The 14464-nt window shown below is 37.2% G+C and overlaps 2 protein-coding genes across 2 annotated transcripts; both read right to left on the bottom strand.

Annotated features, from left to right (window-relative positions):
• Positions 1–798: 798 nt before the first annotated feature.
• Positions 799–6013, bottom strand: LOC131793361 (arfaptin-2). The gene is made up of 3 exons (XM_059110773.2): positions 5062–6013; positions 3691–4382; positions 799–2554 (listed from the first exon to the last, which is right to left on the bottom strand). The coding sequence occupies exons 1-3, from the start codon at positions 5309–5311 to the stop codon at positions 2402–2404; spliced, it is 1095 nt and encodes a 364-aa protein (XP_058966756.1). The 5' UTR covers positions 5312–6013; the 3' UTR covers positions 799–2401.
• Positions 6014–7512: 1499 nt separating this feature from the next.
• On the bottom strand, positions 7513–12172 carry LOC131793359 (uncharacterized). Its single transcript, XM_059110771.2, has 2 exons — positions 11439–12172; positions 7513–9368 (listed from the first exon to the last, which is right to left on the bottom strand). The coding sequence occupies exons 1-2, from the start codon at positions 11958–11960 to the stop codon at positions 8610–8612; spliced, it is 1281 nt and encodes a 426-aa protein (XP_058966754.2). The 5' UTR covers positions 11961–12172; the 3' UTR covers positions 7513–8609.
• Positions 12173–14464: the final 2292 nt, after the last annotated feature.

The raw sequence follows: 14464 nt of genomic DNA on the forward strand, positions 1-14464 counted from the left end.
TTGATACACTGGTTTTCCTAAACCTGGGAAACAAACTGTTTACAGGTGCCAAATGAAAACTAAGGAATGCAACAGAATCAGGGTGGACAATGTGTACCTCACATCTTTTTCTTGGGTTTTTGAAAATCATTCTGACAGATAACAAATGTACTTTCAGACATTTCCACTTCATTATGTCAAGCATTGGATCAAGGTTGTCCTAGGTGAATAAAATATTGGAACAAATCAAAAGCTTCTTTTACATTGGTTGGATAATTCTTGTTCGCTATAACATATTCAAAATATTCTGCATATTCTTCTGTATGTTGTGGAAGTTCACAATACTGATCCATTTCATCTACTCGAGCTTGTGTTACAGGTATGAGACAATCAGTAGCTGACGAATTATCACTAATCTCAGATTTCGGCTCGTCTACTTTTTCATTAAGCTCTTTACCACAAGAATAACAAAAGTTCGCGGGTATGGAGAGAAGTTCTGCAGTGCAATGGGTACAAAACATCTTTACTTCTGCTTGTGAGTACTGCATCGCCACTCCTTCTTATATTAAACAACTCGTGCCAGTCCCTTCCGATTGCTGCGCGCGCAGAGGTTTTCAGTTTTTGTTTGCAGCAACTTTTACTTGTTTGGAGCAATAACATTTTTTTTTTTGCAGCATTTATTAATTTGCCGTAATGTTTGTTCTTATTTGTTGGAGCTTTTATTAATTTGCAGCAACATTTATTAATTTTACGCAATGTTTTATTATTTTTGCATCAATATATATTTGTTTGCAGCTGTCCCCTGTATGCTTCTTTTAATAATATCTAACAACTGTTAGACAGTATTCAGTCAGCTTGAGAATAATACTTATTTTGGTAGAAGTAATGACGAGTATCAGAGTACCTGCTTTTTCTTTCATTTTACATTTTTCTTCATTAAAAACAACTACTCTCAAAAGTTCCATTTTAAGATTAGTGCTTCAAAATTAATATCACCTTGCACCAGGGTTATCATAAAAAGACATGTGATCCTTGACCAACTGAGTGTGCACATCTTTGTAATCACCTGAGCAAGTACACTAATTTCGTATATACTAAAACAGTGAATAAAATTGCAGGCTTGCTCAGGTTCTACTCAAACTTCAAATATCTTGTTATTCACCTCCAAGCAACATGCCCAGGATTTGCACCTAAATATGTTGTAATAATTACAGAAACATTCTGCAATATTATCCCACTGTTTTGGTATCTACAAAAACAACTCTTCACCTCAGTGTTGGTGGCTAGTGATGGATTTTTACCATGCTGCTATAAAATTAAGTGAATAGTTGTTAAATATCTTATGCATTGTGTAGAGTTGAATACACCCTTCCTATCACTAAAGAAAAGAATATCAGATATAAAAGTAGTAACATACTGTTTAAGAGTGGAAATTGCCATCTCTAGGAGACTTGCTTATCCTTATTATGTATTAACTTTAAAATGAATGTCACAATTGTTGTTAGTCACTTATTACTAAGTCTGAGTGCTTATTGGTCAGCCTGAAAGTGAATTTACTTTTCATGGACAAATATCCTTGTCTCCTGCTTAGGCTAAAGAAACAATTGTGGTCTGAGAGTCAGTAGCTAGTTCAAATGATACTCTGGTCACACCAGTTCTAGATGGCTTTCAAGTCATACTTTTATTTGGTTCCATCTAACACAATACCACAAGTTAAATTTTAATCTACCCTACCACTAATAACACTTTGCTTTATCTTTGGAATTACAATCTCGATTAATCAGCTTGACTTACCATTTGACTGTCATGAAGAAAGGATAAAACAATATTTACCAAGTAGCATAAAATTTCTCAAGAGTCATATTTTGAAGGATTTGCAATTCGTTGCATTTTTCTTACAAACATTTGCCATTCCAGAGAGCTGAAATGTCTTCTGGGAGCTCATTCTTACAGCATTCTGATTGACATGCAGGAGATTGCAAAGCCTAGCTGACAAGACAACTATACAGAAGATTATTCATTCATTGATATTTTGAATCCATATGACCCTCAATATTATGAATCTGAAGTGACAAATTATTTTCTTGAGAACTTTCTTGTTTAACTGAGAAGAGCAAATTGATGCAATTTTTTCCTGCTGGAATTTGATGTATTTTTGTGTACGGAGGACAATCCAAGGAAGTACTGTAAATTTAAATCAAAACATTTTCATACTACATAGTAATCAAAATTCTTCTTTCCATTTCATACTACATAGTAATCAAAATTCTTCTTTCCATTTTATATTGTAGTTTTGTTTCTTTCTACATCAACAAAATTTAGCCAAACAAAAATTCCAAACATCCTTTCAGTTTCAAGTACGCCTGCAGCTTACTGAGTCTTTGATTAACAGTCCCAGATGACAAATGTTTCCACAACAACATCAGTGTTCCAAAAAAGATGGCTGTTTGCCCTCATTGTTTTTTATTTTAATGTGGAATTCCTTTATACAGTTATCCAATGCTTGCTTGTTTCCAGCAAAATAAGCACTAATTGCATTTTGAAAAAGCAACAATTGCTTGTGCATCACCTTCACCTGTGGATGCAGGAAAAGCAAGTAAATCAGTGGTGAATATAAATCCTATTTATAAAAGTAAATACAATACAAATTATTACTACTTAAACCAACTCTTTGATAATCAAAATTACACCTTAAGAACCCTTTCAGTATTGATTACACCATTGCTACAATCACATTGCCAACAAGATATTGGCAAACATTTGTATTTGTAGCAGACAACATCCAAAAATTAACACTTAAAATCAAACAACCTTTCATCTTCACTCCTCAAAGTTGCCTCCAGAATTTACTAGGCTCATTATAATATTGGGAGCGAAATTCATCTACACATAATCAGTCAATAAGTTGATATTACATGTACATACAACTATCAATAAATGATTCTGAGTTTAGTGAAAAAGCAAGTTGTTAGTTCTGATTCTTCAACTTATTAGCTTAAGTAGTATAGTTGTACTGCTCAACTGGTTCAACTAGCCAATAGTCTGTGACTGTTGTAAAAAAAACTAGATACTGGATTACTAAGCTCCCCTCTGACATATCTATTTACTGCATTTTGAGCCCCAGGAATTTACAGAAAGAGAAATTATGCCAGAGTGCAAATGAAGTTTAATTAAAGAAACCCAAACAATAGTGTTTTCACATGACATCATGGCATCCATATTGGTATTCCAACACAATGGAAAATCTGCTATACTTTTGTTCCAAATTAGTCCTGTGGGAGTTGAACTCTTTTTAAAACAAATTCTCTCTCTTCTCTATTAGGCTCTATTAGGTGTATTCAATACAGGTGTGGTGCATGATGTGAACACTCAGATTCAGCTTTTTTTCCAGCCCCATGTGACTTTGTAGTAAAGCTGCTCACCTTCACATGTTAAAATACAGTGTCAAATTTTTCTCCTCATATTTAACACTGTATCACAATTTTCACAATACTCCTATTCCTTTTGCAGTTCAAGAGGAATTTGCTTAATAAGTTCAATAGTCAATAAGCTGAGTAATTGAAGGAAGACCAAAAGTTTACTGGCACTTGGCCCATTTACAAGGATGAACCCCGAACATTTCCTAAATTATAATTGAAATCTTGCATGTAGCTAAAGCAATTGCCTTAACATTGTACATAATAGCTGATGTATTAGATGTATTTTCAGTACCTTGTTTTCCTCCAGAAATCTTAGTTTGATTGCTAAATCCCCACGTAGTCTGTCAAATTTCTCTTTTTGAACATCAAACTGTTGCTTTGCCTCTTCAGCTTTCAGAGCTGTCCCTGCTGTTCTTGGTCCAGCTTGGGTGGATTCTAGGTCTGTCCTGTAAGCATCATATTCTATTCTAGCAGATTCATAAGCTTTCACTGTCATGATGGAGTCTTCCATGGTCTTATGCACCAGAGTTGTCAAATTTGATGTAAAAAAATTTAGTGCTCCAAGAAGAACTTCCCCATTTTTGACAAGTGATCTCTGAGATTCAGCATTATAGTTGAATTCATCTTGGAGCTCAGGTGACTTCATCCCTAAATCTGCAAAGGCATCAGCAAGACTTCTTTGACTTTGCACCATATTTTGGAAATGGTTTGTCATCTGTTTTGCTAGTTTTAGAACATTGACATACTTAACTTGGGTTTCCTTTAACAAAAGAATCTGTCCTTCAAGTTCGGTATCTACAGTCTTTGTGCCTTTACCAAATCTCTCAGAAAGATACTGCCTAGTATACTTGTATGTTGAAATACTCCATTTCTTTAAGTGATCTATTTTCTGAGCAGTGCCTGGTCGAATGACAGCTTGAGACGAAGGATGACCATTTTGATAAGTTTCTGCTGGTGTCTGCCATGGGGGCAATGAAGAAGGCCCTATTGAATTCAAGAAAGATAAGCAATTTGTGATAAACCTATCTTACATATAGATGTCCAAACTCATTATTACAATATAACAGTTTTACAACTAAAAGTACCATGTACAGCAATGATTTATCTATTGCTGCATACAAAATTGAACACAAAGGTGCGTCAAGAAGAGGCGACGTCAAACAAATTCCTGAGGATTGCTGATTTAAGATCCAAACTACTGACTACTACTCTGCTAAATTTTTCACCAATAGGCAATGGAAAAATGTCACTTTTACTATAGTAAGCGACTTGGCAAAATCAGTTCTTTAGTTCTCTCCTCTCGATGCTTCTTCTAGTCAGAGGTTTTCAGAGACTCGAGGCAATTTGAATTTCCTTGACTTATTTAGTCTGCCAACCCGGTATTATGAAGGCAAAGTGTCTCGTTTTGATATTCTGACCTTTTTATCCGCTGGTTTGCGTATAAGATGTTAAATGTCACGGTTCGATGGGCCTTCAACACACTTAAGCTAACATAAGCTTACAGAGGTAGAAAACTTAGTAGACTTCATCTTTCACATTGGGTACATTCAATTGAGGATATTATCATACGCGTGGAAACAAAAAAACTCTGACAAAATTGAAAAGTCGTTGCGTTTTTCCATCAAAATTTATTTTGTTCAGTAAATCGTGGTTATTTTCTTACCGGAACTTTCCATTTCTAATCTGGGTGACTCACTATTATCGTCGACCGTCAGTTGAACCGTACGTTCTGATGTGTCTTGTAAATCGGTAGCTACTTTTAACATTTCGTCCATGCCTGGAAAATGTCGTGGATCATCTTCTTCAAAATCAATCCGTGTGGTTGCACTGGTACCAATAGCGCCAGAAATCATATCTTCGTTCAAGTCAGTTTCACGGATCCCGTCCACAACCGCTTCGTGGTTGTCCGCCATGTTGCTGCGATGATGAGATACTTGCTGACGTGACTTGTCTTATACGGGAACTTCAAATTGTGGTTAGCCCATTGTAAAGATCTGATTGGCTATGGGAGCTGGAGGATGGGCTCCATGTTGCCCGCCTGAGGCCCGCTCGGGATTGTCTGCAGAAAAAATAATCACAATCTACCTTTGACCAGCCTGTGACCGGTTTGACTTCGCCATAGCCTCTAATAACGAAAGAACTTAACATCTTTGTGCTTTCATTTTTCGTCGAACAACCAACTGGGATACACAAAACCATGGCAAGCCTCCTCTCGAGATTCAGCCTATGATGACACTTCGAGGGACACCAACATTGTGAAAAGGAACATTTGAAAAGGACCAAGTCATGTAGGTGAAAACCGAAAATATAACAAAACAGGAGAGAACACTTGGTCCTATTCTTAGCTGCAAGGAAATACTTTTCTAGGAGTTATATGGAACTGACAGAGACAACTTGTTTAACAAAAAAGAGCTTCGTAAGCAAGACAGCTCTATCCTCTCTTGATCCTACGTTAGTTATCAGTTTCATTCAAAAATGGATCAGATCAGGGTGAAACTGTAACGAGAAATCAGACGTTAATCACTATCAAGAATTTAAGGGTTGAAAGAGCAGAGGTACGAGCCTTCGCTCTAACAAAGGGCTGACCCTTGAAATGTCAACCTTGGAAACTTTTTACGGTTGCCAATTTATATTATCAACTCAGCTGATAATTAAAACCACATCATCCAGAGGTACAAGCAGTTTCCAATTGCAAAGTGTTCCTTACAATGTGCACCAGGACATGCAAAGTAATACAAGAAACTATTTGATTATGAATTTTTTATGCCAGTGGGTGGGCTGGTAAGATCCACAAGAAAGCGAAACAAATTTACGACCCCTTTTAAAGCGAAATATAGGAGAGGGAAAAATATAGCTATAAAACTGAAAACAATGGATAAAGGACCGAGTAGCATGGAGTGGAGTCCAATTCGGTCTCTAATTGTGTCAATATCAAAATGCTCAAATTCGAGAGGTTCTGAACAGCTCTTCCTTTGTAATAGTACTAGGACTGAGTGGAGTGCTCTACCTGAGGAGTGATCTCAAATTGGCCGAGTGCATAGCGCGATGCTGATTTGAAATTATGAGCTCGATCTATACTTAACTGTACGACACGAAGTCCGAACGTCTCCTTCAAGAGATCAACTGCTTACAAGGTCTTCAAAGAGTGTGATTCTAGCTTAGCTTTCACCTGGCCTACTTTTTTTCCTTTCATTTTTTTCATGGACTGAAAATCGTGTAAATGTTTCAACAGAGGGGGAAGAGGCACTCTGTATGAAGTACTACCACTCGTATCGCAGACGAGGCCACAAGACGACTATCACCTTTGCACTCGCGAGGTGAAAGGGATTATTGATTTCAAAATTTACTTACTCAATATGCACATAATTTCCACAGGCATAATTGCCTAAGATTACAAAACAATGCAACGAACAAGTCAGCCCTACTACACCTGAGTGTAGTAGGGCTATCTAAAGGGCCATCTTAAGGGTGTGACCATGGATGACACTGACGAAAGATCCCGCTTGCATGTACACATTATCCCGGGAAATAGTGAATGGCTCCGAATCACCACCACCGAACCTCAACGCGTGGGAAGAGAATGGGACCCGATAGCCACTTACACGAAGCTAGGTTGGACTATCACCTTGCCTGGTAAAGAAATTGACACCACCAACATGCTTCTCAATTAAACGTCAAGTGTAGACTACGAAGAACTCTGTACACTAGACTTGCTTGGGTTAGCAGATCCATCTACAGGAGATCAAGCGGTTGTCTAAAAGAGTTCAAGGAAAAACAGCTGCAGAGAAGCGACCAGGGATGATACGAGACAGGACTTTCGTGGAAAGGGAACCACCGACTTGGCCAGAAGATGTAACCACAACCGCGACTGCGTAATCACTGGCTGAGGCAAAGACGGTATGCAAGATTTTAAAGCAAGTCACAAACCAGGAGGCGGACGAATTTGATGCAGTATTTCACAAGTATTTTCTCTAGCCCGTCTCACAAATTGGTGGATGGGTCTAAAGGTTCTTCAAAATTAGACGTCCACCCCGTGAAAGAAAATCAGGACCACCAATCACTGAAGAACTGAACAACCAAAGAAGAGTTTTTAAGAAGATGGCTCCACAGGAAGGAGAAAAGTCAGAAAAATTTTAATAAGATCGAATGCAGCTCAACTTGTAATTAAACGAACACCAACTACGAGGAGTAATTTCACTTCCAATTAAATCGACACGAGAGAATCATGTTGAATCTTATCGGAGACAAATAAAAATTGAGAAGTTTGTGGAAACGGCTTCAGTTGGCATTTGCAACAACACTTTCATTTTGAACATGTCTATTTTTCATCTTGCCCTTCAAAATTTCCTAAGACTAGAAGCTGAAAGCTTACGGTTTAGGTAATCCTTAAACTAAGATAGCCTTTAAGATAACTTTTAACCCATTACTATTCTCTTTTTTGGTGTAATTCTCTCTTGTTTAATGTTGTATGGAACTCATGCACAAATTATTTCAAAGCACCCTCTTAAAGTTGATTGTGTCCAAAATATAGCTGGTTTAACTGATAACTTATTATCACTGTTTTTCTATTTTCCTATGTCAGTCTATGTCAGATATTTCTTCTAAACATTCATCATATCTACTAGGGCTCTGACCCTACATTACAAGCTTAAGAAAGAGGAATAGTCTTAGAAAAGGATTTAAGTTCCCCCTTCTACCAACCTGCCATCATAATCAGCAAAGAATCATAGACATTAACCACTCTCTCCCACTAAACTCCTGGAGTAGTCCCTCCAGTGGCCAAAATTTCTTTTCTCCCTCTAAAATTCGTTTTTGTCCTCCTCCAAAAACATGCGCATGTTCACAGGACTTGTACTAAAGAACCCATGGGGGGTTCTGTACTGTAATGGGTTTTTGACTCATTGATACCCCCTAAGATTGATATCCTTTGCTTCTCTCATAACTTGATATTGCTAGTGACTCATACATAATTGAAAGGACAAATAACATTCTCTAACCCTATAAGTCCCAGAAGTGATTAACATGTTCAGGTAATGAGAACACTCAAACTTATCACGTAGAAATGATCTTGATCTAACACCACATTCTTGTAATTAATTTTCAAGGAAATGTGCTGCAGCTAGATGAGGAGAATTAACAATCTGATCCTGTGAGTTAAGTGGTTTAAGTATAACATTCAAACCTGCTAATGGCAATACATGCAGACTTAAGTTAGCCAGTCCTATCCACAAGGGCTTTCATGAAATAACTGGTAGCACTTCCACCAGCCATTCCAAGTGTCATGCTTAACACACTTAGGTATCCAACAGTTTCCTTAGCTCTTCCTGGTACTTCAGATGAAGAGTAAGAGATTAGGGATGTTGTCAGATGACCAGTTGATAGACCAAGTACTGCAACAAAAGTTGCCATCCAGGCAGGCCTTGTACTCATACTGTGAGGGGGTACACTAAGACAGATGCCAGCAATAATAAAGAAACGAACAAGAGTAGATAGCCATGCCCACCAAATAGAATACATGTAATACAAAGCCAATGGCCCTCGGCCAATAACATCACCAACATTGTATACTAAAATTAACAACACAGGGAACCAACCATTACCAAGGAAGTCTGTTGCCATGGCAGCCACTGATGGTATCACAACATACTGTTGGGCAGTTACTAATGTAAGCAAAAAACAGTGGCAGAAGACATGTTTATAGCGCAACACTCTCAGTGCTTCACCTGTAAAGAATGCAAAACGTTGAAAAGGATGTTTCCAGTCAGTGTCAAGACCACTTCTTGGAGCTTGGGAGTAGTAACGTTGAAATGCATCACCTCCAATGAGATGAAAGTAAACAGCTACCACTACCAAAGTAAATATGGCTGCTGTCCCAAAGTAGTAATAGCTTGACACATGAAGATTTTTGGTAGCAGTCTTTGTCAAAACTCTTAAAGATGTCATAAGGAAGCCACATAAGCCTACACCAAGCTGTGGAGATAATAAAAGAAGAAAATATTATACAACATTTCAGAAAAACTTACATTTATTTAAAAGTTCTCTGTGATATTCATTACAAATATTTAATTTTTGTTTAGAATAATGAGGGCACATCATAACAGTTCCTATTTTAATATCTTAATAATTTAATACCTACCCATTTATAAATCATTACAATTGTGCCACAGAAATTGTGAAATGTACAAACAAAACGATCAGTGTAAAGGTTCCTATGTGAAGAAAGTAGACCAGCCCACACAAAAATAAATTGTATTTTAATCTGAGGGCTCAGTGAGCCAACTTGCATAATTATCAGCAGAATAAAACTGTTTTACATTACAGGGTAAGTAAGTGTTATCAATTGAGTTGCAAACACAAACTGGCCACTGTGAAGAGTTTAAAAGCTGATGTTTCGAGCATTAGCCCTTCATCAGAGCCATTCAATTGCTAAATTACCTTAATTTGGGCTAATTTTCCCCAATTCTGTCATTATGTTTTCAAATGAATGGTGAATAGCTTTGGTGTTTCTTTCCCTTCAAATGAAGTCTAACAGGCTCATCAGAGTGTTAAATTACAAACTCCAGTTTTTTCATATGGTAAATATTTCCCAGTAAGGTTTAACCCCACAACAAACTGGGGTTGATAGGTCTGATAACAGAAACTACCTTGACTGTGTGAAACTAAGGTTGTCAATCTAGGCCAGGTTGTTCAAAGCATTAAGATAACCTAAGGATAGTGTGAAATCTAATTTCAGATCTAAAAGCTTTAAAAGAAAATTCAGTCAAATTCTTCTTGTCTAGAATATGACTATTTGATGCTTTAAAAAGAACGCTGAAAATTAAAATGAAAAGGCTTTTGAGTAAAGGAATAAAGAGACCCAGATTAAAATTTAACCCTGGGTTAGCACTAATCGGCCCTCAAACAACTGGGCCCTTGTTGTGCCAGGTTTATCCTTGATTTGAACATTACTTGATTTGATTTGCCTCTGGTTTGGTGTTGTAACATATTGAAAGGAAACAGTACTCCATGAACAATCAAGCAATCATTACATATAAACCCTCACACCTCTATGCTTGCTGCTCAAAATTTTGAAAAGTGATATTTGTATATCAAGTTGTATTATCTATGTCCAAATTAAATATGTATATCCAAATTGCAGTATGTATATCCAATTGCCTAAATACAGGAATGTCCAGAATATCAAGATGCATATCCACGTCCTTTTTTTTAAAATTTTTTTAAAAATTAATTAATTTTTTATCATAATAAAAAATGGAATCTAACATTTGGAGTTAAATAAGTATTTTATAATGTTATAATATATGGTATGTCTTGCACTACCCCACAATGTCTGTGTCAGTGTGTACTGTCTTTTTTTAATGGTTAGTGACAATTGTTTCATGGATAGTTGTAATTTAAATATTTAAGTAATGCAGCTCCTTGCCTTTGTTGGACACAGCAGGAAATCAAACAATAAAGGAAAAACTATTGATTGCCAGTAAAATGAACCTATTTTAGAGTTACCATGAACAGCTAAATTTTTAAACATATTTCAGGTATCAAGTTTGTTAACGCTACAAAGGTGCCTGTCATACGACTTAGGGTATTCCTATGCCATGCAGTTTAAGGTATTCTGTCATTCCATCATTCTGTGAAATAGGGTTGCGTATGAATGACTTCTCACTTCTCGGATAACTCTCAACAGAGAATCGAAGAAAGAATCAATGTTGGGAACCATTGAGCCGCCCTGAATGCGAGTCAAGTCACGAACAGTTACATGACGTAGTTTCCTCAAACTTTATATCTATATCGTAAAAGTTGCATGTTTACATCGGACCATGTGCAAGTACGCAACAAAGGGTTGGACATATGGAGATATATCTTAATATTCTACACATTCATATATCTAGGGAATTGTATATAAACGTATGTTGCAATTTGGACCCAAATACTTAATTTGAACATAGATACGGCTTCTCAATATAAAATAAAGATATCACTTCAAAATTTTGACCCTATATGACCAGCATACTCCCCTTCACTTTCCACGAGATAACTTACCATTAGTCCGTGGGTGTATATTGGTGGCAGAGCGTGAGTAGTAAGACCAAATAAAGTAGACTGGCACACGGCATCTGCCAAGCCAAGAATACCTGCTAGAAACAGAACGGACCAGTAATGGCTCTTAAGACATGTTGACCCACATAACTCCAGCTGATCAAGAAAAATGAAGCCCAACATGCATATGACTACGACTGAAAATCCACTGACAATCCTCCATTTGAAACTAGCTGCGCGACCCCACACCAAGTTAACGAAACAACCACAGAACAGCAGCGGATTGTAGATCGCGTTCATTGCAAATTCTGGTTGCTTGTGAGGAAAAATGTCATCGAAGTAATCAACAGCGGCGAAAATCACAAATATAGGAAGAACCGAGCCGATTCCAAACAAAATAAACTGTAAATACATGCCAACGTTTTTCCTCGTCAACATATCCACCAAGGGCTTGACTTTGTTCCGACAATGGAGTTCAGAATCGTCGCCTATAAACTGTTCACACTCGGCTTCTTGGTCCGCCATCGTTGGATTCTACGAGAGATTTTCTCCCTTGCCTTAAAAGATTTTAAACAAGGACTTTCAACATCCGAAATCTACACAAAATTCTTTAATTTCGACGCATATAAACATAGAGTTCAGTCAAGAATTTAACCACTGAATTCAACGATGTTAGCCGGTGCTCAGACTGGAAGTAACCCTTCGTCCATCTGGTCGTATCATGACCCTGACGGCTTCTAGGGTTTGGAGGCATATTGCATTTCAAGTGTTCTGATTGGTTCACTCAACTTCGGTTCTCAGCTCATGTTACGAGTCACCTTATATGGACATGCATTGCGACCAGTGTTGGCAGCAGAAAATTGTTGCTGAAAATATTCAAACGTTCAGGATTTCAGGAAATTTATTAAGACATTGTTTCCAAATACTCTTGCTGAATACGAGATTGAACATCCAATGCACGCTCATGGTATAATTGTTAACTAAAACAGTAGATAGCATTGAAGGCGTGCTCTGATTGGCAAGTTCTATACTTAAGATATATACTATATCTAAGTATAAATGTGGGGGTAGAGTCTACCTTGGCATAAAGTGCTCAATGTTGTGGTAGCAGAGCTGAGTATATATAAGTGAAAGAATCAGAGAGGATGCATTGATTCTCTGTTACTCAGAGTTTTGCGCCTAAGTGCTCATCAGACAGAACTCTGACTGTCTGACGAACGCTTAGGCGCGAAACTCTGAGTAACAGAGAATTGATGTGTCCTCTTTGATTCTTTCACCTATATCTAAGTATATATATGTATATATATATATATATATATATATACACACTCACAAAATAGGCTGCTAAGGTTCATTAACTTGAGATGTTACTCTATTGTTGGTGTTCCTCTTATACATCCATTCATCCACTCAATAGAGTAACACCCTAAGTTAACAAACCTTAGCAGTCTGTTGTATAAATTTAACTAGCCTTAGTTTGCATAACTTCGCACTAAGGAAGCCCAAACTAGCAAAACGTTTACTACCAAAGTATATAATATTTGTGCCTTTTGAAGTCTACCAACTTAGGCATGGTACCACACTTCAATTCATATACATATGTCTGAAGATTACGTAAGCATGAAACTCAGAGTCACAGCAAAAAATTAAGTCTTATTGATTAGTTCAACCTTCAGATATACCATGCTCTGCAAACACATTGAGCTCTATACCACAAGGATAGACTATAACCAATTGCTCTGACGAAGGGCTAATGCTCCAAACGTCAGCTTCTTTACCCTTTAAGGTGGTTAATTTACGTTTTCAACGCAGTTGTTAACACTAAATTGAAAGGCTCAGAGCAAGAACGACCCCTTGATTTTTTGGCCATTTTTGAAAGTGTTCAGAAGTAGTTGAATTTTGGCATGTGGACTTAGTTTTACTCGATATACACTGTTTTGATTTTTTTTTCGCTGGTTTGCGCTTCGTTTTCGAGAAATAACGTATGCAAAAAACCTTGAATTTCGTAGCGGCTTTCATTGAATGAAGCCGAAACAAAAGAAGCCTTTTGTTTCATCAAAACAATACAGCCCCCGAGAACTTGCATATTCATAACAAGCTTAAAGAAAGAGCATTTTTTTTGTTTTGAGTTTAAAACACCGTTTAGCAAACGTAAAATATCCTTGAATAAACTCGCGCTACGGCAGAATTGAAGACAAAACCAAAGATACGTTGACATAGCCAAAAGTTTATACGAAAACGCCCCTGTCGAACGCTTACGCGAAGGAGTGCCGCCGGTTTATTTAACGATAAAATTTACAACGTGTAGTCGAATGTTCTCGTAGCACAGTCGGTTAGGCATTGGACTCACAGTCGGACGGTTGGTACAGCTCTCTTTTTAACAAATGTCTTTTTTTTCGCTCACCCTTTTTTTTCCTTCTCTTTTTCAACTCGGGAAGAGGTAGGCCATTTTTGAGAGTTTGATACGTTGACATAGCCAAAAGTTTATACGAAAACACTCCTGTCGAACGCTAACGTGAAGGACTGCCGCAGTTTTATTTAACGATAAAAGTTGAGTCTTGTTATTGAATGTTCATGTAGCAAAGTCGGTTAGGCACTGGACTCGCAGTCAGGCGATCGGCAAGGTTTTTTGAAGAAATGTCTTTTTTTTCCTTCTCTTTTTCAACTCGGGAAAAGGCAAAGCCATTTTGAGAGTTAGATACGTTGACATCGCCAAAAGTTTATACGAAAACGCCCCTGTCGAACGCTAACGTGAAGGACCGCAGTTTTATTTCACGATAAAATTTGAACTGTGTAGCTAACTGTCTAGCTCAGTCGGTTAGGCACCGAACTCGCAGTCAGACGGACGGGTTTAAGTTATTTTTTTAAAAAAATGCCTTTTTTTCGCTCACTCTTTCTTATGAAAATGTTGCAATTTTTTCTTTTTTTTTGAACTCTCAAAATAGCTTTGCCTTTTCCCGAGTTGAAGAAGAAAAGAAAATTATATATGTATGTATATATATATGTATGTATATATATATATATATATA

The sequence above is a fragment of the Pocillopora verrucosa genome, chromosome 14 (assembly GCF_036669915.1).
Source record: "Pocillopora verrucosa isolate sample1 chromosome 14, ASM3666991v2, whole genome shotgun sequence".
Classification (NCBI taxonomy): domain Eukaryota; kingdom Metazoa; phylum Cnidaria; class Anthozoa; order Scleractinia; family Pocilloporidae; genus Pocillopora; species Pocillopora verrucosa.